The 24,166-nt window shown below is 41.2% G+C and overlaps 1 protein-coding gene across 4 annotated transcripts in view; it reads right to left on the reverse strand.

Moving 5' to 3' along the window:
* Positions 1 to 24,166, reverse strand: part of TECPR2 (tectonin beta-propeller repeat containing 2) — a 127,272-nt gene that overhangs the window by 92,802 nt on the left and 10,304 nt on the right. For all 4 annotated transcript variants that reach the window (XM_049899641.1, XM_049899640.1, XM_049899639.1 and 1 more), the window contains exon 2: positions 13,465 to 13,750. In XM_049899641.1, the coding sequence (XP_049755598.1) occupies positions 13,465 to 13,683 (219 nt within the window). In that variant the 5' untranslated portion in view covers positions 13,684 to 13,750. The remainder of the gene's footprint in view (positions 1 to 13,464; positions 13,751 to 24,166) is intronic.

Raw genomic sequence — 24,166 nt, forward strand, 5'->3', positions numbered from 1 at the left:
CTTGGCTAGGCCATGATTCCCAGTATTGTATGACTGTCCACCATTTTGTTGACTGATGTGATTTTCCTGTGTTGTAAATCCTAACCTCTATGGCAGTGGGTTTTTATGATGTTAATGAGGCAGGATTAGAGGCAGTTATGCTAATGAGGCAGGACTCAATCTACAGGATTAGGTTGTATTTTAAGTCAATCACTTTAGGGCTATCAAAAAGAGAAGCAAGCAGAGAGACAGGGGAACCTCATACCACCAAGAAACAAGAACCAGGACAATAGCTTGTCCTTTGGACCTGGGGTCCCTGTGCTAAAAAGCTCCTAGACCAGGGGAAGATTGATGACAAGGACCTTCCCCCAGAGCCAAGAGAGAGGAAGCCTTCCCCTGGGGCTGGCACCCTGAATTCAGGCTTCTAGCCTCCTAAACTATGAAAGAGTAAACTTCTCTTTGTTAAAGCCATCCACTTGTGGTATTTCTGTTAGAGCAGTACTAAATAACAAAGACACTGAGCTTTTTCCCCACAGTTATTTACCTTCCAATAAAATATTAAATTTTCCTTAAACTAGTTGTTGCATCTCTCAGTATTCACTTGGAAGTTCCAAAGAGATCATGGATCTAGAGGAGCACCATATTTTCTATTGTCCTCCAAATCCTCCCTGAACTTCCTGTTTAAAAGTGCAACCACTCCCTCCCAGCACTGCTATCTCCTTCCCCTTCTTTGGTTTATTTCCCTCCTCAGCACTTCTCACCACCTTGTTTGTTCAGGTGTGTATTTACCTGGTTGACTTATTTCTTTGTCTGGTTCTCACCACTGCACTCTAGGCATCATGAGGGCAATGACCTTGCCTATTGCATACCCCACTGTATCTCCAGGACCTAGAAAGGGCCTGGCCCATGAAAGTTCTCAACAAATACTTGCTGAAAGAATGAACTGGGAGAGCAAGCCTCGAAAAGTCACAGAAATGAGAACTAGCATTCCGCCATCATGTACCACTACAGTAGTTAGTGCAAAGACAGTCCTGAAGGCAAATCCATAAAATTTCAACAACTTGCTGAATGCCAAGAAGAGAGAATATGAATTTCAAAACAGAAAAATTAAAAATTCAAGTCATCTTTCTGGTCTATTCTTACACATGTCACACCCATATATTTAACAAGTCTGTAACATTTTTATACTTGTTATTAGCTCCTCACAACATTTTCTCAGTGCTTTTGGCACTAGGTAGGAAGAGTTTCTTATGCTTCCATCTGCCCTCTCCCACTGACTTCTGTGGGAAAAAGTTTCCAGGAGCATTACTGAACATGCATGCCAGGCTATATTTACCACATAAAAGGTCTGCTTTTTTCTTTAGAAACATAACTTCACTTAAAAACATGGTTTTTCACCCGTGCCAAATGTGGATTCATTAGGGAATTTGTTTTTTATTCACCTTCACATAAAACATCACATTTTTTCTAAATTAAACTAGTTGTTGTATCTCTCAACTTTCACTTGGAAGTTCCAAAGAGATCATGGATCTAGAGGAACACCATGGTTTCTACTGACCTCCAAATCTACAGACTTGCATGGAAGACCTGCCTCCTCTTATAGGAAGGGGCACAATGGTTACACAACCAGGTTATGTGACATGGAATGATTCTTAGTTACCTAGCGCTGATACAGAGCCCTGGTGGTGCAGTGGTTAAAAACCTGGCTGCTAACCAAAACATCAGCAGTTTGAATCTACCAACTGCTGCTTGGAAACCCAATGGGGCAGTTCTACTGTGTTCTACAGGGTCACTATGAGTTGGAATCAACTTGATGGCAACAGGTAGTGCTGCTATGAGGGAAATACCACAAGTGGGTGGCTTTAAGGAACAGAAATTTATTTTCTCACAGTTTAGGAGGCTACAAGTCCAAATTCAGGGCACCAGGTCAAGGGGAATGCTCTCTTTCTGTAGGCTCTGGGGGAAAGTCCTTGTCTTATCTCTGCTTCTATTCCTTGTCTCCTTGGTGATCTTCATGTGGCATGTCATCTATCCTCCCCTTTCTCTGCTTCTTCACTTGCTTAATCTGCTCTTTTATACCTCAAAAAAGATTAAGACACACCCTGTATTAATATTTCCCCATTAACATAACAAAGAAAAGCCATTCCCAAATGGGACAACTTCTATGTTGTTGTTAGGTGCCTTGAGTCATTTCCAACTCATAGCGACCCCATGTACAACAGAACAAAAAACTGCCTGGTCGTCTGGGGTCTTAAATGCTAGCAAGCGGCCATCTAAGATGCATCAATTGGTCTCAACCACTTGGAGCAAAGGAAGATGAAGAACACCAAAGACACAAGGTAATTATAAGCCCAAGAGACAGTAAGGGCCATATAAACCAGAGACTACATCAGCCTGAGATCAGAAGAACTAGATGGTGCCTGGCTACAACAGATGACTGCCCTGACAAGGAATACAACAGAGAACCCCTGAGGGGGCAGGAGAGCAGTGGGATGCAGACCCCAAATTCTTGTAAAAAGACCAGACTTAATGGTCTGACTGAGACTACAAGGACCCTGGAGATCATGGTCCCTAGACTTTCTGTTAGCCCGAAACAGAAACCATTCCCAAAGCCAACTCTTCAGACAGGCACTGGACTGGACTATGGGATAGAATATGATACTGGTGAAGAGGAGCGAGCTTCTTGGATCAAGTAGATACATGAGACTATGTGGGCAGCTCCTGACTAGACGGGAGATGAGAGGGCAGAGGGGGGCAGAAGCTGGCCGAATGGACACGAAAATAGACGGTGGAGAGACAGAGTGCGCTGTCTCATTAGGGGGAGAGCAACCAGGAGTATACAGCAAGGTGTATATAAATGTTTGTATGAGAGACTGACTTGATTTGTAAGCTTTCACTTAAAGCACAATAAAAATTAAAAAAAAAAAAAAAACCTGCCTGGTCCTACACCATCCTCACAATCATTGCTATGTTTGAGCCCATTGTTGCAGCCACTGTGTCAATCCATCTCGATAAGCACTATAACCCAAAAAAACCAAACCTGCTGGCCTCAAGTTGTTCCAACTCATAGCAACCCTATAGGACAGAGCAGAACTAGTCCACAGAGTTTTCAAGGAGCAGCTGGTGGGTTCGAATTGCCCACCTTTTGGTTAGCAGCCAAGTTCTTAACCACTGCGCCATCAGGACTCCATAACCACCATAAGGTTAGGATTTACAACACATATTTTGGGGGACACAATTCAATCCATAACAAGCAGGAATCTTAGTTTTGTTATCTGTAAAATATGGAAATTACACCAAACGATTCTCATACCTGGATAATAATGTAAATATTTAATGCATCTCCAGGATCACACTGCTTATAACTGGCAGCCAGAGCTCAAAACAAAATTTTCTTTGTGTTGTTTTTATACAAGTAATTTAAGAATACATTCCTATCACCAAAAATTCTAATAATTCCACAAGAGAGTAAAAAAAAAAAAAAAAAGATATTTTTCCTTTGTATTCCCTCCTTCACCCTATCCCAATGCTCAATCCCACCTAAAGTTAAGTAATTGATGAACAAGTTGGGGGTATTCCTACACACCTTTTCCTGTGTGTTTTACATAAGATATTTAACTGTTTTCAAGGCTTAACTCCAAATTCTGTTCCTTACCAAGACAGGGTCTTTATCTTCTATTTCCCTGAAATTCTCTACAGTTAGAAATTTTGTGTTTTATATACAATGATTACTCCAAAAATGTGTCTGATAAACTGGGCTGGCCCCAGGAAACCCCTCCCACTTTTTTTAAGGTTCCTCAGTATGGGAGAATCAGAGAAAAATCTTTACATGGGATCTTCCCTAGGTCTCTTTCTGGTGTGCTGGGTCTGGTAATCTGTCCTGGTGTCCCCCAAACTCTGGTCGACCCTGCTGGTGCTGCCCAGCATATCACATGCCTTCAGAGTTCACAGGGCTCCTCATAGGATAAGCAGAAAACTGATTCTAGGCAAAACTGGCAGCATAATTTTCAGTTTCATTCTGGAGAGAGCTAAACTCTCTTTCACTTTTCTTTTGACTTTTTTTTCACTTTTCTTTTTTTTTGAGTTTGGTGGCTAAAATCTTAAAAAATATTTATATAGTAAGAAAAAAAAAAAAGGGCAACAAAATGGTAGTCAAATGAGAGGTGTGGTTTATAAAAGAAAAAAAGGGTATAACTGCAACCTGAGTAAGGGGCCCACATTCTACTTATATAGTAACCTCAGTGCTGGAGGATATCCCGTAGTGAATTAAAACCCAAGAAGCTGGCCAGAGGACACTATCCTGTTAGAAGTCAAAATAGTGGCTATCTCGGGGAGGTATCCTGATTCAGAGGTGGTATGAGGGAGTCTTCTGGGGTGCTGGAAATGTTCTATATTTTGATCTGGGTGGTTGCACAGGTGTATACACAAAAAAAAAAAAAAAATCATGCTTAAGATTTAGATACAATATTTTTTATAAGTTGTATTTCAATAAAAAGAGTAAATAAATAACTAAAATAAAGCACCAAAAGAAACAAACCTAGTGCTGTTGAGTTGATTCAGACTTGTAGTGACCCTATAAGTAAAGCACAAGGGCCTGGAAATCCTGCTCTAATTTAAATTCGTTAAAGTGAGTTTTAAAACACAGGACATTGTCTATCTTAATGAATGTTCCATGTGGCTTGAAGAAAATGTGTATTCAGCTGTTACTGGGTAGAACATTTTCTAAATGTCAATTAGATCAAGTTCTTTTATATCCTTGCTGATTTTCTATCTACTAGTTTATTACTTGGAGCTCTGGTGGCCCAGTGGTTAAGAGCTTGGCTGCTAACTAAAAGGCTGGCGTTCAAATCTACCAGCTGCTCCTTGAAAACCCTATGGGACAGTTCTACTCTGTCCTATAAGGTCGCTATGAGTCAGAATTGACTTGACGGAAACAGGTTTGGTTTTTTTTTTTGGTTTAGTATATTACTCAGAGATGAATGTTAAAGTCTGCAACTATAGCTGTGGATTTGTCTACCTTTCCTTTCAGTTGTATTAGTTTTTGCTTCGTGTATTGTGAAGTTCTGTTGCTAGGTACATACACATTTGGGATTATTATCTTCTTGGTAAACGGACCCTTTTATCTTTACCTAATGTCTCTCATAGAAACCCTGGTGGTGTAGTGGTTAAGTGTTATGGCTGCTAACCAAGAGATCGGCAGTTCAAATCCGCCAAATGCTTCTTGGAAACTCTATGGGGCAGTTTTACTCTGCCCTATAGGGTCACTATGAGTCGGAATCGACTCAATGGCAGTGGGGTTTGGGTTTGGTTTAATGTCTCTCATTATCCCTGGTTATTTCTTTGCTCAGAAGACTACTCTGATATTCATATCTGATAAAATACTGTGTATAAATCTTAGCCACTCCAACTTTCTTTGGATTACTGTTTGCAGTGCATCTTTTTCTATTCTTCTACTTTTAACCTACCTCTATTATTATATTTGAACTGAGTTTCTTGTAGACAATATACAGTTGGTTCCTGATTTTTTATCCATTCTGACAACTTTTGTCTTTTAATTGATAAGTTTAGACCATTTGCATTTAATGCAACTATTGGTATGTTTGCATCTAGAGCTATCATTTGTTTGTTTCCTACCATTTCTTCTGTTTCTCCTTCCTGTTTCCCCTTTCCTAATTTCCTGTGGATTGCTTAAACATTTTTTTAGAATCCCATTTTGATATACCTTTTGGTGGTGGTTGTTTTTAACATCTGTATTTTTTACTATACCTTGGTGTATAGTTTTTTTTACTGGTTGCTTTTGTTGTTGTCGTTAGTTGCTGTCAAGTAGATTCTGATTCATGGCAATCCCAGGCATGCAGAAGAGAGCAGTCCCACAGAGTTTTCTAAGGATGCTTAACTTTTCACGATTTAGTTAGAATTGATATCTTACCCCTTCAAGTACCTTACTACCATATAAGTCCCTTGACTTTCTACACCACCCTCTTATGTTATACCTGTCTTATACAGAACATCCACACACACTGAAAATCTAATCAGACCATGTTATAATTTTTGCTTAAAATGTATTTTAAAGAACCCAAGAGGAGAAGGGTCTATATCCACATATTTATCACTGCTCTTCCTTCTGGCCTCCAAGTTTCTGATGAGAAATTCGGTTACTCAAATCATCGCTCCTTTATAAATAATGCCATTTTTCTCTGGCTACTTTTAAGACTTTTTCTTTGCTTTTATTTCTTAACAGCTTGATTGTGATGTGTCTGGGTATGGATTTCTTTTGTTGGGGTTCCCTGAGCTTCTTGACTGTCCAGGTGTATGTCTTTCACCAAATTTGGGACATTTTCAGCTATTATTTCTTCAAACACTTATTGAGCACTGCATTCTTTCTCCTCTCCTCCTGGGACTCTGATGACACATTAGACCTTTCGCTATTGTCCCACGGGTCAACTTTATGGGGTTGCATTCCCAAGTTCCTCCCTCTACACAACCTCCCTAGTACTTCCAAGTTCCCTGAGGCTGTCTCTTCGGTCTTCTTACCTGAAAGCTGAGGCTTTAGCTACCTGCTCTGCTGTGCACTTCCACAACCATGCCTGTGTCTAGGGCCAAGAGGCAAGAGAACGGAAGGAGGAAAACAAGGAACAGAGGGTGGTCCCACCCTTCTTGGAATTCCAGTTCCACCTATCAGACAGGAGTTCTGGCTCCCGTAAGCTCCCTTAGTACCAGCTACCACTGCCACCACGGGACTGCTTGGGAACTGAGGCGTGAGACAGCCAAGAAAGTGGGGGAAAAGGGAGATTTCCACATAATCTGAGTATTAAGAGTTTACTTTCCCACAATTTGAGTCAGAACTAGAGGGAGTCTACTGCACCTCTCAGTGTCTTGGTGTCCATCTCCAGCTTTTGGGCTCAGCTGAGTTCAGACTGAGAGATACTGGAGAAAAAAAAAATGGTAAACTCACTGTCGTTCTCAAATTCTGGTGTTCTTCCCCAAAATGCCTGCTGCTTTTTGAAGGTCCTTGAGTGGCACAGATGGTTTGCAATCAACTACTAACCTAAAGACTGACAGTTCAGACCTGCCCAGTGGCACCGCAGAAGAAAAGGCTACGATCTGCTTCTATAAAGGCGACAGTCAGGAAAGCCCTCGGAAGCAGTTCTACTCAGTAACACATGGAGTCACAATGAGTCGGAACCGACTAACGGCAACGGGCTTGGGTTTCTGGTTTATTTATTTTTCAGTGTCTTCGAAGAGTTGCTTCCTGTATTCTGCTGAGGTTTCATGGCTGTGTTCAGTAGCAGACAAAGGACGCAGTGTGCTTAGCACATCTCACCTGGAGCCAGAAATCTCATCAGCAGCCCTAGGCACTTTCCCCACAATAATTTAAAGAACGCCTGGATCGTAGGAAAAATACTCGCGGCATCGGTTGATTAAATTCCAGCTGAAGGAGGGAGTCTCAGGCTGGGTTCGCTAGAGGAGCAAAACCCAGAGACGTGCACATACGAATATACAGACAGATCCAAGGGAACGGCTCCCACAATTGCAGAGGCTGGCAAGGCCCAAATCTGCGGTCAGCGGCACCCTGGAGGCTTCTCTTGATTCATGTGGCAGCAGGGGCTGATGAATTAAAAACCTGTAGGTCAGGCAGCAGGCTGCTGGCTCGCATCCCAAGAACTGAAGGTCAGAGAATGACGAGGTGAATACAGTATGAAATGCAGGATCAAGAGGGAGCAAGCTTTGCCAGAACATCCATAAATATTGGATGCAGGCCATACCACCAAGGAAACTCCCCTTTCAACGGATTGGCTGCTCACATCGGATCACAAAATGGAGGATGATTACATAGTATCTGCCAAACCACTGACAATCAGAGCCTAGCCAAGTTGACACACAACCTTAACCATCACAGCTGGGGATCTAGGAAGCACCTCTGACATGGCAAAAAACAGCTGACAAAATTACAGACCAATATCCCTCATGAACATAGATGCAAAAATTCTCAAAATTCCAGCCAACAGAATTCAACAACATATCAAAAAAATAATTCACCATGACCAAGTGCGATTCATACCAGGTATGCAGGGATGGTTCAATATTAGATAAACAATGTAATCAGTCACATAAATAAAACAAAAGACAAGAACCACAAAATCTTATCAATTGATGCAGAAAAGGCATTTGACAAAGTCCAACACCCATTCATGATAAAAACTCCCAGCAAAACTGGAATAGAAGGGAAATTCCTCAACATAATAAAGGGCATTTCTACAAGGCCAAAAGCTAACATCATCCTAAATGGACGGAGTCTGAAAGTATTTCCCTTGAGAATGGGGACCAGACAAGGATGCCCTTTATCACTGCTCTTATTCAACATTGTGCTGGAGGCCCTTGCCAGAGCAATCAGGCAAGAAAAAGAAATAAACGGCATCTCAATTGGTAAGGAAGAAGTAAAAGTATCCCTATTTGCAGATGATATGATCTTATATGGAAACCCTGGTGGTATAGTGGTTAAATGCCATGACTGCTAACCAAAAAGGTCAACAGTTCGAATCCACCAGGTGCTCCCTGGAAACTCTATGGGGCAGTTCTACTCTGTCCTATACAGTTCCTATGAGTCAGAGATCAACTCGATGGCAAGGTTTTTTTTTTTTTTTTAATGATCTTATACATAGAAAACCCCAAAGAATCCATAAGAAAACTACTGGAACCAACAGAAGATTTCAGCAAAGTATCAGGATACAAGATAAACATACAAGAATCAGTTGGATTCCTCTACACCAACAAAGAGAACTTAAGAGAGGAAATCACTAAATCAACACCATTTACAATAGCCCCGAAGAAGATAAAATACTTAGGAAAAAATCTAACTAGAGACGTAAAAAACCTATACAAAGAAAACTACAAGACACTACTGCAAGAAGCCGAGAGACCTATGTGAGTGGAAAAACATAACTTGCTCATGGACAGGAAGATTCAAGGTTGTAAAAATGTCAATTCTACCCAAAGTGATCTACAGATACAACGCAATCCCGATCCAAATTCCAACGACATTTTTTAATGAGATGGAGAAACAAATCACCAACTTCATATGGAAAGGGAAAAGGCCCTGGATAAGTAAAGCATTACTGAAGAACAAAGTGGGAGGCCTCACACTACCTGATTTTAGAACCTATTATACCGCCATGGTAGTCAAAACAGCCTGGTACTGAAGAACAACAGATACACAGATCACTGGAACTGAATTAAGAATCCAGACATAAATTCATCCACCTATGAGGAGCTGATATTTGACAAAGGCCCAGAAGTCCATTCATCAGGGAAAAGACAATCTCTTTAACAAATGGTGCTGGCATAACTGGATATCCACCAGGGAAAAAAAAGGAAACAGAACCCGTACCTCACATCATGCACAAAAACTAACTCAAAATAGATCAAAGACCTAAATATGAAATGATAAAGATCATGGAAGGGAAAATAGAGACAATGCTAGGAGCCCTAATACATGGCATGAACAGAATACGAACCATAACTAACAATGTACAAACACCAGAAGAAAAACTAGGTAACTGGGAGCTCCTAAAAATCAAACACTTATGCTCATCGAAAGACTTCACCAAAAGACTAAAAAGGCAACCTACGGACTGGGAAAAAAATTTTGGCTACAACATATCCGATCAGGGTCTAATCTCTAAAATCTACAAGATACTGCAAAACCTCAACAACAAAAAAAGACAAATAACCCAATTAAAAAATGGGCAAAAGATATGAACAGGCACTTCACCAAAGAAGACTTTTAGGCAGCTAACAGATACATGAGGAAATGCTCACGATCATTAGCTATTAGAGAGATGCAAATCAAAACTACAGTGGGATACCATCTCACCCAACAAGGCTAGCATTAATCCAAAAAAACACAGAATAATGAATGCTGGAGAGGTTGTGGAGAGATTGGAACACTTATACACTGCTAGTGGGAATGTAAGATGGTACAACCACTTTGCAAATCGATTTGGCACTTCCTTAAAAAGCTAGAAATAGAAGTACCATATGGTCCAGCAATCCCACTCCTTGAAATATATCCTAGAGAAGAGCTGTCACACAAACAGATATATGTACACCCATGTTCACTGCAGTGCTGTTCACAATAGCAAAAAGATGGAACAGCCCATCAACAAATGAATGGATAAATTACAGTATATTCACATAATGGAATACAACACAATGATGAATCCTCAAAACACCTCATAACATGGATGAATCTGGAAGGCACTATGCTGCGTGAAATTAGTTGCAAAAGGACAAATACTGTATGCGACCATTATTATAAGAACTCAAGGAAAGGTTTAAACACAGAAGAAAACATTCTTTGACGGTTATGAGGGTAGCGGGCGGTGAGGGGAAGACAGAAGGGTATTCACTAACCAGAGAGTAGACTAGAATTATCTTAGGTGAAAGGAAAGACAACACACAATACAGGGGAAGTCAGCACAAATGGACTAAAACAAAAGCTAAGAAGTTTCCTGAAAACAACCAAACACTTTGAGGGACAGAGTAGCAAGGGTGGGGGTCTGGGGACCATGTTTTCAGGGGTAATCTAGGCCATTTGGCATAACAAAGTCTATTAAGAAGATGTTCTGCATCCGACTTTGGTGAATGGCATCTGGGTTCTTAAAAGCTAATGAGCAGCCATCTAAGATGGATCAACTGGTCCCAAGCCACGTAGAACAAAAGAGAATGAAGAACACCAAAGACACAAGGAAAATATTAGCCCAAGAAACAGAAAGGGCCACATAAAGGAAAGACTCCATTAGTCTGAGACCAAAACTAGATGGTGCCCAGCTACCACCAATGACCACCCTGACAGGGAACACAACATAGAGTCCCTGACGGAGCAGGAGAAAAGCGGGGTGCAGAACTCAAATTCTAGTAAAAAGACCAGACTGACTGAGACTGGAGGGATGCTGGAAGATGTGGCCCCGGACTCTCTGTTAACTCAAAACTAAAACCATTCCTGAAGCCAACTCTTCAGACAGATTAGACTGGACTCGTGAAGAGTATGCTTCTTATCCCAAGTAGATCCTGTCTGGAGGTGAGATGAGAAGGCAAGAAGGACAGGAGCTGGTTGAACAAACACGGGAAATCTGAGGTGGAAAGGAGGTGTCTCCTGTCACACTATAGGGAGAGCAACTAGGGGCACATAATAAACTGTACATAATTTTTTGTATGAAAAACTAACTTGAACTGTAAGCTTTCACTTAAAGCACAATAATAAATAAATAAAAACGCAGGATGTTTACATAAAAAAAAAAAAATCTGACTGTGAAAACAATGTCCACCCTATTAACCACTGGCATAGTTTTGGAAGGAATATTCAAATTCTATACATTTTGAGTTTTTTTCACTAGTAGCCTGTGTTGTGGGTCTATTTTTAACCAGATAAGTTCTGCTGGTCTGAGGATACAATTTCATCTCCTTTGGTTGGTTGACTAAATTTGTAAGTAAAATATTAAATAAAACCGCTTTAATGTAACGATGACAAGAGTACCATAACAAGCTTCAGAATCCTAATACTGCTTTTGTCAGCTCTGCTTCTTGTCTGTTTTAAATGATTAAGAAAATTTAATCTACTAAACTTCTAAGTCTAATTTACTGGGCCAACAATGGAAGCCTTAAATGCTTGAGAACTATGCCGCTATTAGATTCTTAAGTCTTCCTTGTTAAGAGCTTGAAGTATTTGCGAGATTTCAAATACATTAAGTTTGGAACTACAGTGAAACCTGTGAGAGCTGGAATTCAATGGGACTGCCTTGTTTTTCCGAAGTCTCGAGAGTTTTCTACCTTTGACAGGGTGCAATCTTACCACTTTTCTATCCCTTGGTTTAGGAGAAAATAAATATTTGCATTTTCCTTCTCTGACAGGTTTCCACCTTACACAGGTTCTAGCTTTTGCAGGTTTTACTCCGTATTTTAGAGATTAACTAACCAAGTAAATGCTCTTAAATGTTTAGGGGATTTGATCATGTTTATGAGCGCACTAACAGTTAATCAAAGAAAAGGAATAGCGACTGTTCTAATTTTTATATAAAAAATATTATTACACACTCTAGAATCAGTCTGAGGAGCCCTGGTGGCATAGTGGTTAAGCACTTGGCTGCTAAGCAAAAGGTGGCTTTGCGGGAGAAAGACATGCTACCTGTTCCCATAAAGACTACAGCCTGGGAAACCCTATGGGGCAGTTCTACTCTGTCCTGCAGGGTCACTGAGTCAGAGTTGATGCAACGGGACCTCACAACAACAGTCTGCCTAAGTTCAAATGAGGGCATTGCCATTTATTAGTTGTCTCCCTGGTAAAATGGGGATAGCACCGCCTACCTCAAAGTTTTGGTAAGGATGAAATGACTTAATACAAGTAATGGTTTAGAATAATGCCCGGCATGTAGTAAGTGCTATGTGCCTGACCAGTTTTGTTGTTTTAAATTGAGCACAGAGGCTTAAGAAAAACTAACTTTTTCAATTTAAACTTCAGTAAGTTGAATACTGATTAAAATACAAGAATTTTTAAACATTTCTCTTAAATACAAAAGCCTTGACTTGGCCCATAAAAGCCCAGTAATCACATAGTAGCACCCCAAGAGGCTATGAGCTCCTTGGCGTAGGAGCCACCTACCTCACCTTTGGGTACCTCACAACAACTGAGTACTCAATAAGCTACAGATACTGACTAAGTGGATGAATTAAACTATGGCTCATCAACATTTGGCGTCAGTTATAACCTGCTCGGACAACGCTCTCACCAGTATCTACAACACACAGGTATACCAGGGTCAACCAATAATACAGAACAGAGATCAGTCCTGATTCTAACATCAGGGTCATACACAAGTGATTCTATTTAAGATTTGTATATTCTGACAACTAGTCATTACTTACATTAATCTTCTTTCATAGCAATTTCAACAACACAATAACTACGGATAGGTCAATCAAGGCACTTTGAGAAAGAAAACACTTAGAAAAAACAACCTACTTCCAAAGTATTTCTGTGGTTGTTGTACACCGTCGTGTCTATTCCGACTCATAGCACCCCACGTGACAGAACAGAATGGCCCTATAGGGTTTCCTTGGCTGTAACCTTCACAGAAGCAGGCAGGTCTTTCACAAGCCCTCCGGTGGATTCAAACGGCCAGCCTTTCAGTTAGCGTTTAAGTGCTTAACTGCTGTACCACCTGGGCTCCTCCAAAATATTTCTAGCAAGTGTTAAAGCAATAAAGTGTTCTCTTTTAAAGTGATGCTAGGTTTTTGAAGTCAGAAGGGAAAAAAAGTTAAAAACACTGCTTGATTTAAGGTAGTTTTAAAGTATTGTTCAGGTGAGATGTCAAGGCCACTTTCTGGCAAATGAGGCATAAATAAATGATCCTGACCTAGAGCACATTTACACGTGTTAGAGGTCAGCCAGGGCTCTCGCACGCAGAGGTGAAGAAAACCAAGACTCACCTCGAAGTTGTACTTCCTCATCTGGTTGACGTGGCGGCAGTATAGGTAGAGCATGCCGATGCTGCTGCCCACCGCGATGTAGTCCCCGTTGGTATCCAGGGCCGTGAGGTAGACCACCACAGAGCGGAAACCCTTCTGGATCTTTGTGGGAATGGCATTGAGGAGATAGTACAGCGGGCAGAACTCTCTGAACGTCACAGGCTCTGAGAGTGACGCCATGGCCGAGGCGTCCACGGATGACCTTCGGGCAGGAAAAGGAACTCTGGCATCGAGGGAAACCTGGGGGCTAAAGAACAAGGCGTTATCATTTTCCCAAAGCCTAGTGATGCCAAAAAGAAGTAACGCTTAATAGCGGAAACCCAGAACTTTTAGGTGGGTAAAAACTACAGCTGCGGCTTAATTCAACGGTGAAAATATACGATCCACTCAAGGTGTCATTAAGATCACTTTTGAGTATTTTAGCTCAAAGTGTACTTCAATATGGACTGATCCCTCTAATTTATGCTATTTCTAAGGAGGGGTGAAAAGAATATTAAAAAAAAACTTCTTACTCTCAAGAAGCTTATGTTCTAGCCAGAGAAGCAAATGAAACAGTGCAGAGATACAAAGCCACATGTAAGTAGGAGCTGTGGGTCTGGATGAGAAGACGGAAAGATCAGTGTGAATTAATGGAAAGATCAGTGTGGATTAATGTCAGAATAGAGAAGCCTTCATTGGAAACTTCACTGGAAACATGTGAACCAGGAAGCCTCCAGGATGGACGGGATGTACAAGAAATCAGGAAACGCTCTCTGTCCTAGGAGAACTGTGAACCAATCTCAGGCATGACATATGCTCACTGTACCAATGAGACAGGGAGGAACAGATCCCAGTGTTGTGCACAGCCTCTTGAGCGCTCAGAGACTGGCATCTGTGCCACACAGAGACCCATGCCTCTCTGCACTTTGAATTCAGAGCTTCCCTTAATAAAGGCACTTAGAAGGAGAGTCAGGAGTAGGAGGATATGGAATGAGCGGCTAATGGCCTCCATGAACAACTGCCTCCTTTGCCATGAGAACAGAAGAACTGGATGGGGCCCAGCTACCCTTACTGAACATTTTCATCAAAGAGTCTATAGAAGAATCCCAATCAAAAGGGGAAAAATGCAAAACAGAATTTCAAATTCTCATGGACTTCAGACTTCCTGGAGTCATGGAGGGTGGCTGAGCCCCTGAAGCTATTGCCCTGAGATAATCTTTAAACCTTAAACCAAAAATATTCCCTAAAGTCTTCTTATATCCAAGTAACAGTTTAGCTTAACTAGTAAAAAAGGCCTGCCTTGAGCATTGTGCTCTTTTAAGAACTATCTATATGGGACCAAATCAACAACAGTAACTTGAAATATTAGATAAGGGGCTTAGGGATCAGTAAGTTTATGTTAACGAGGGAGCAATAACTCAGAAAAGTGGGTGAGAATGGTTGCACAACTCGAAGACTGTAATCAGCATCACAAAACTGACCATGTAGAAACTTGAACTGGTGTATGTTTTGCTGTATATATTCTCAACAACAATAAAATAAAGACACTCAACCCTTGTCCAGCATGTTATCATTGACAAAGTGCTCACTAACAATTTAATCCTTGCTGGTGTTGTGTGCCACTGAGTCAATTCCATCTCTTTATTGACCCTATAAGACAGAGTAGAACTGCCCCATAAGTTTTACTAGGCTGTAATCTTTATGATTACATTAACAACCTGTGATATGCAGATGACACAACCTTGCTTGCTGGAAGTGAAGAGGACTTGAAGCATTTACTGATGAAGATAAAAGACTGCAGCCTTCAGTACAGATTACACCTCAACATAAAGAAAACAAAAATCCTCACAACTGGACCAATAAGCAACATCATGATAAATGGAGCAAAGACTGAGGTTGTCAAGGATTTCATTTTACTTGGATCTACAATCAACACTCAACGAAGCAGCAGTCAGGAAATCAAATGATGTACTGTATCAGGCAAATCTGCCACAAAAGACCTCCTTAAAGTGTTTAAAAGCAAAGATGTCACCTTGAGGACTAAGGCATGCCTGATTCAAGCCATGGTGTTTTCAATCACCTCACATGCATGCAAAAGATGGACAATGAAAAAGGAAGACCAATGAAGGATTGACACATCTGAATTACAGTGTTGGCAAATGGACTGCCAGAAGAACAAACAAATCTGTCTTGGAAGAAGTACACCCAGAATGCTCCTTGGTGTCTCTTCGTCTGTAAAAGCGAGGATGGCAAGACTTTGTCTCACGTACTGTGGACGTGTTATCAGGAGGGACCAGTCCCTGGAGAAGCACATCAAGTTTGGTAAAGTAGAGGGTCAGCAAAAAAGAAGACCTTTAATGAGATGGATTGACACAGTGGCTATAACAATGGGCTCAAGCATAGCAACGATTGTGAAGATGGTGCAGGACCAGGCAGTGTTTCAATCTGTTGTACACAGGGTCACTATGAGTCAGAACCAATTCGACAGCACCTAACAACAACAATCTCTGTATAGGCAGATTACCAGGTCTTCTCTCCCAGGGAATGGCTGGTGGGTTCAAACTGTCAGCCTTTTAGTTAACAATCAAGCACTTAGGTAGGTGGCGTTATTCCCTATTTTTAGATGAAGATACTGAGGACCATCGTGGTCAAGAGACTTGCTCAAGACCACACAGCCAACACTTGAATCTAGGTCTTCTCACTTCAAGTCCTGGGCGCTCTACAATGTACAATCAAAGCCCTTTCAGATAATCACACACGCCTAGGTAGGTCTCTGTACCTGATTATACCTGGAGGGATATTTTAGCCCTTAGCGCTCTATGGAGACTTTCAAGCCCCTATAGTGGGAACTTCTTGGAATGCGGACTTAGAGTTTGTTTGGACTACAGGCTCATCTAGGTGACTGACTGACTGACTTTCAAGACCTCTTCTGATCAAGTCACCAACTCGTTCTCACCCAAGGCCTTTGCATCGGCTCTTCCCACTGCCTGGAATGCTCTTTCTCCAGATGTCACTCGGCTCTGCTGCTTCTCCACATGCAGGTCTCTGCTCACCTGACTGTCCCTGTGAAGCTTCCCCTCAGCACTCTATCCACACCCTCCTTCCCTGCTGACGGCTGCCTCTGCCTGCCCATGGCACTGACATCACTCACCCCCAACCCCCTGCCCCCAGCAAAGGGTCAGACACATAGGAGACACTCAAGAAGTATTTACTGAATAAATGAATTATGAAAAAGGAACACCTGCAAGGAAGGAATGAACGACAAGAATGGAAGGAAAGCAAAATATCTCTTCTCCAACATGGCCCAACTCAATCCAAGAAGCAAATTCCCTACATCTGTAGAGCATATTCAAAGCCCTAGTGTGGCACAGTGGTTAAGAACCTGGCTCCTAACCAAAAGACTGGTAGTTTGAATCCACCAGCTGCTCCTTGGAAACCTATGGAGCAGTTCTACTTTGTCCTACAGGGCCGCAATGAATCAGAATCAACGCGACAGCAATGGGTAGGTCATGTCCAGTTTTCCAAAGCACTTCTACTTTATTTGACAGTCACAACAGTCAATTGAGTGAGGTACACAGAGGAAATATCCATGCACGGTGACTTTCCTAAAGATGCATTCATAAGAATCATATCCCTGTTTTAGCTGAAGCTGAAGCTCTGGGAGGTTTAGAAGCTTGCCCAAGGTCACACAGCCCTACGTGCCTGGTGCAAGAGAAAGGTGGACTGTTAACGCTGGTCCTGTCCACAGAGCAGCACGGTTCATACACTGACAACTTCTAAAGGGCAACCTGGCCCTGGCGGAGGGATGCACACGCTCTCCAATCCTTGTTTGCACAAGTAACAGAAACGTAGGCAAGAGCCACACAACCCAACATCCGATGAAAATGCAACGGCTCTTGGGCAAAGCCAAATACAGGGGACAGGCACCCTGGGAAAGCATGTGGGTCATTTTACGGACGTGGTGCAGGAAACCCAAAATAATAACAACGGCAATAGCAAAAACAGCAATAATGGGAACAGCTAACACTATGAGCTAATAGAAACTGTTCTCACCACTTATTCGCTCATTAAATCCTCACAAAAATCCTGCAAGGTAGGTACCCTTGTTTTCTCCATTTTATAGATGAGGAAACTGCTCCCATTTCAAAAATCTCCTCTACATTTTTATTCATAAAGACAGGCACCAGGAGCAGTGAGCTTTCATTTCCTTGATGAGTGTACACATATGTACACATGCGGCATGCACACCAGTGTGCCGTACTTTTTGTAATTTTAAAAATAAAAGTTTTCTCTTCATAAGTTATAAATGCTCACTACAGATTTAGAAACATGGGAATTACAAAACAGTAAATAAAAGTTACTCATAATCCTCTCACACACAGATATGAGATATTTTACATATGTGTACAGTTTTTCACTTAATAAATCATGTGTCTTTTCCAGGTCATTAAATGATCTTCTACAACATGATTTTTAATGAGTACACAGAAAAACTTCAAGGAACGCAGTATATGGATGTCACGGATTGGGTTGTGTTCCCAAAAATATCTGTCAAGGAGACGGGGCCAAGATGGCGGACTAGGTAGATGCTACCTCGGATCCCTCTTGCAACAAAGACTCGGAAAAACAAGTGAATTGATCACATACATAACAATCTACGAACCCTGAACAACAAACACAGATTTAGAGACAGAGAACGAACAAATACCAGGAAGAACTGACTGTTTTCGGAGCCTGGAACCAGCGTCCCATTCAGGTAACCTTGGCACCAGGCTTAGGTCTCAGCCCAGGGGAGCTGAACACAAAATCTTGTGACGGCGCAAACAAGGGGCGAAGCCCTACCCCCCTGAACTGACCCCAGGAGGAGGCCCAGCCAGTCCGGGCAGGCGACGTGGCGACGCGGCTGGTGGGAGAAGTCCCCGGGAGGCAGTGACTGGTTTTGGAGCCGGGAGTGCAGCGTCCCAGCCGGGGAACCTTGGCGCCGGGCTTTTGACCGGGCACTGTCACGGTGCAAGCACAGGGAGCAGGCCTACTCCCCTGAACTAACCCTGGGAGGGGGCCCAGCCGGTCCGCGGAGGCAACGCAGCGACCCGGCTGGCGGGACGAGAAGTCCCCGGGAGGCAGCGACTGATTTTGAAGCCGGGAGTGCAGCGTCCCAGCAGCGGAACCTTGACGCTGGGCTTTGGACTGGCAGCGGAGCATCTGACCACGGCTTCAGTGGGCCAGACCCTAGGGGGCAATCTCCACACAGCCAGCACACACAGGCGACACGGCCCTCGGGAATCTCAGATAAAATAGTCATTCCAAGCAAGATAAGCAACTTTGGCTATATTCCGGAGTGCTACTCTCCTGTTTCTCTGAACCCTCCCCCACCCTTCCCAGGCGGCTTCATTAACATTGGAATTTCCTGAGCCAGAGGGAGAACGGCTCCGGCTCCACGGCGGCTTTGCTTTTCCCTTTTTTTTTTTTGGTCTTTTCCTCACCCATTCTTCCAGCCTGAGAGAAGGAACCACAAAAAACCCAGGGACCAAAAATCCATCCCTAATTGGACTAAAAACACAGAACCAGCTACAGCCAAGCATATATGATCCAAATCTCGGACTTTCATCCTTACAGGGAATAAGGTGGCAGTTATAATCCAAAGGCAGCTCTGATAGGGATCTGACTGCATTTTTTTTTTTTTTAGCATTTTCTGGAAAAACAAGTCTCCCAGGTCTGATATCTCTGCTTATTCAACAGAGCCCTAACTGAACCACAACAGGGAACTGAGGGCTGAAGCTCCCCCCAGACCACCTAGCCTCTTGCCTTAGGGATCTAAGGAGGGTGACACCTACCAATCAGTAGAGGTACTTGCAATGGGGGCCTAAGGTACAGCTGCAGTGCCCTCCCACCAAGGTGCTATAGGAATAGAGACACACCTACCTCACTGATACTTGGGGGAAGCCTGTCAGCATCCGGCCCCCCCTGGAGGGTGAACCCCAGCTGCTAATAGAATCTGGTGCACACAACTATCACCACTACTTCTCGAGGTGGATAGGTGTTAGGGTGCAGCACACACTTGATGACCCAAAATCAGATTCTACTCAAGAACAGTGAATAGACTCAGGCATATATATCTGGCAACAGCCCAAACCAGCTGGTACTAGGTAATAAGTAAGTCAAGGGCTACAACAAACAAGACAGCACAATCTAGTAGCCCATCCACGTACATTGAAAGAAAACAAAACAAGATAAGACTCAGTGAGCAATTACAGAATAAACCACTACTATATCTTTTTATATCTTAGTGATGGCTCGGAGCAGCAGTCCATATCAAACCACATAAAGAAGCAGACCATGTCAGCTTCTACAACCCCCCAAACAAAAGAATCAAAATCTTTCCCAAATGAAGATACAATCCTGGAATTATCAGATACAGAATATAGAAAACTAATTTACAGAATGGTTCAAGACATCAGGAATGACATCAGAAATGAAATAAGGCAAACTGCAGAAAAAGCCAAGGAACACACTGATAAAACAGTTGAAGAACTCAAAAAGATTATTCAAGAACATAGTGGAAAAATTAATAAGTTGCAAGAATCCACAGAGAGACAACATGTAGAAATCCAAAAGATTAACAATAAAATTACAGAATTAGACAACGCAATAGGAAGTCAGAGGAGCAGACTCGAGCAATTAGAATGCAGACTGGGAAATCTGGAGGACCAGGGAATTAACACCAACATAGCTGAAAAAAAATCAGATAGAAGAATTAAAAAAAAGAAGAAACCCTAAGAATCATGTGCGACTCTATCAAGAAGGATAACTTGCGGGTGATTGGAGTCTCAGAACGGGAGGGAGGACAGAAAACACAGAGAAAATAGTTGAAGATCTGCTGACAGAAAACTTCTCTGACATCATGAAAGACGAAAGGATATCTATCCAAGATGCTCATCGAACCCCATTTAAGATTGATCCGAAAAGAAAAACACCAAGACATATTATCATCAAACTCGCCAAAACCAAAGATAAAGAGAAAATTTTAAAAGCAGCCAGGGAGAAAAGAAAGGTCTCCTACAAAGGAGAATCAATAAGAATAAGTTCAGACTACTCAGCAGAAACCATGCAGGCAAGAAGAAAATGGGATGACATATACAGAGCACTGAAGGAGAAAAACTGCCAGCCAAGGATCATATATCCAGCAAAACTCTCTCTGAAATATGAAGGCGAAATTAAGATATTTACAGATAAACACAAGCTTAGAAAATTTGCAAAAACCAAACCAAAGCTACAAGAAATACTAAAGGAAATTGTTTGGTCAGAAAACCAGTAATATCAGATACCAGCACAACACAAGGTCACAAAACAGAACATCCTGATATCAACTCAAATAGGGAAATCACAAAAACAAATTAAGATTAATTAAAAAAAAATGCTCATAACAGGGAATCATTGAAGTCAATACGTAAAAGATCACAATAATCAAAAACAGGGACTAAATACAGGTGGCATAGAACTACCATATGGAGAGTGATACAAGGCGATATAGGACAATACAAGTTAGGTTTTTACTTAGAAAAATAGGGGTAAATATTAAGGTAACCACAAAGAGGTATAACAACTCCATAACTCAAGATAAAAGCCAAGAAAAACGTAACGACTCAACAAACATAAAGTCAAACACTATGAAAATGAGGATCTCACAATTTACTAAGAAAAACGTCTCAGCACAAAAAAGTATGTGCAAAAATGAAATTGTCAACAACACACGTAAAAAGGCATCAAAATGACAAAACTAAACACTTATTTATCTATAATTACGCTGAATGTAAATGGACTAAATGCACCAATAAAGAGACAGAGAGTCTCGGACTGGATAAAGAAACACGATCCGTCTATATGCTGCCTACAAGAGACACACGTTAGAGACACAAACAAACTAAAACTCAAAGGATGGAAAAAAACAAATCAAGCAAACAATAAGCAAAAAAGAAGAGGAGTAGCAATATTAATTTCTGACAAAATAGACTTTAGACTTAAATCCACTACAAAGGATAAAGAAGGACACTACATAATGATAAAAGGGACAACTGATCAGGAAGACACAACCATATTAAATATTTATGCACCCAATGACAGGGCTGCAAGATACATAAATCAAATTTTAACAGAACTGAAAAGTGAGATAGACACCTCCACATATATAGTAGGAGACTTCAACACACCACTTTCGGAGAAGGACAGGACATCCAGTAAGAAGCTCAATAGAGACACGGAAGACCTAATTACAACAATCAACCAACTTGACCTCATTGACTTATACAGAACTCTCCACCCAACAGCTGCAAAGTATACTTTTTTTTCTAACACACATGGAACATTCTCTAGAATAGACCACATATTAGGTTATAAAACAAACCTTTGCAGAATCCAAAACATCGAAATATTACAAAGCATCTTCTCAGACCACAAGGCAAGAAAACTAGAAATCAATAACAGAAAAACTAGGGAAAAGAAATCAAATACTTGGAAACTGAACAATACCCTCCTGAAAAAAGACTGGGTTATAGAAGACATCAAGGAGCAAATAAGGAAATTCATAGAATGCAACGAGAATGAAGATACTTCCTATCAAAACCTCTGGGACACAGCAAAAGCAGTGCTCAGAGGCCAATTTATATCGATAAATGCACACATACAAAAAGAAGAAAGAGCCAAAAGCAGAGAACTGTCCCGACAACTTGAACAAATAGAAAGTGAGCAACAAAAGAACCCATCAACCACCAGAAGAAAACAAATAATAAAAATTAGAGCTGAACTAAATGAATTAGAGAACAGAAAAACAATTGAAAGAATTAACAAAGGCAAAAGCTGGTTCGTTGAAAAAATTAACAAAATTGATAAACCACTGGCTAGACTGACTAAAGAAATACAGGAAAGGAAACAAATAACCCGAATAAGAAACGAAAAGGGCCACATCACAACAGACCCAACTGAAATTAAAAGAATCATATCAGATTATTACGAAAAATTGTACTCTAACAAATTTGCAAACCTAGAAGAAATGGATGAATTCCTGGAAAAACACTACCTTTTTTTATAACCTAAACTAACACATTCAGAAGTAGAACAACTAAATAGACCCATAACAAAAAAAGAGATTGAAACGGTAATCAAAAAACTCCCAACAAAAAAAAGCCCTGGCCTGGACGGCTTCACTGCAGAGTTCTACCAAACTTTCAGAGAAGAGTTAACACCACCACTACTAAAGGTACTTCAAAGCATAGAAAATGACGGAATACTACCCAACTCATTCTATGAAGCCACCATCTCCCTGATACCAAAACTAGGTAAAGACGTTACAAAAAAAAAAAAAGAAAATTACAGACCTATATCCCTCATGAACATAGATGCAAAAATCCTCAACAAAATTCTAGCCAATAGAATTCAACAACATATCAAAAAAATAAGTCACCACAACCAAGTGGGATTTATACCAGGTATGCAAGGCTGGTTTAATATCAGAAAAACCATTAATGTAATCCACCACATAAATAAAACAAAAGACAAAAACCACATGATCTTATCAGTTGATGCAGAAAAGGCATTTGACAAAGTCCAACACCCATTTATGATAAAAACTCTCACCAAAATAGGAATTGAAGGAAAATTCCTCAACATAATAAAGGGCATCTATGCAAAGCCAACAGCCAACATCACTCTAGATGGAGAGAACCCGAAAGCATTCCCCTTGAGAACGGGAACCAGACAAGGATGCCCTTTATCACCGCTCTTATTCAACATTGTGCTAGAAGTCCTAGCCAGAGCAATTAGGCTAGACAAAGAAATAAAGGGCATCCGGATTGGCAAAGAGGAAGTAAAATTATCTCTATTTTCAGATGACATGATCTTATACACAGAAAACCCCAACGAATCCACCAGAAAACTACTGAAACTAATAGAAGAGTTTGGCAGAGTCTCAGATTATAAGATAAACATACAAAAATCACTGGGATTCCTCTACATCAACAATAAGAACATTGAAGAGGAAATCACCAAATCAATATCATTCACAGTAGCCCCCAAGAAGATAAAATACTTAGGAATAAATCTTACCAAGGAGGTAAAAGACCTATACAAAGAAAAATACAAAGCTCTACTACAAGAAATTCAAAAGGACATACTTAAGTGGAAAAACATACCTTGCTCATGGATAGGAAGACTTAACATAGTAAAAATGTCTATTCTACCAAAAGCCATCTATACATACAATGCACTTCCGATCCAAATTCCAATGTCATTTTTTAAGGTGATAGAGAAACAAATCACCAACTTCATATGGAAGGGAAAGAAGCCTCGGATGAGCAAAGCATTACTGAAAAAGAAGAAAGTGGGAGGCCTCACTCTACCTGATTTCAGAACCTATTATACAGCCACAGTAGTCAAACAGCCTGGTATTGGTACAACAACAGGCACATAGACCAGTGGAACAGAATTGAGAACCCAGATATAAATCCATCCACATATGAGCAGCTGATACTTGACAAAGGCTCAGAGTCAGTTAATTGGGGAAAAGATAGTCTTTTTAACAAATGGTGCTGGCATAACTGGATATCCATTTGCAAAAAAATGAAACAGGACCCATACCTCACACCAAGCACAAAAACTAACTCCAAGTGGATCAAAGACCTAAATATAAAGA

The sequence above is a fragment of the Elephas maximus genome, chromosome 10 (genome assembly GCF_024166365.1).
Source record: "Elephas maximus indicus isolate mEleMax1 chromosome 10, mEleMax1 primary haplotype, whole genome shotgun sequence".
Classification (NCBI taxonomy): Eukaryota; Metazoa; Chordata; class Mammalia; order Proboscidea; family Elephantidae; genus Elephas; species Elephas maximus.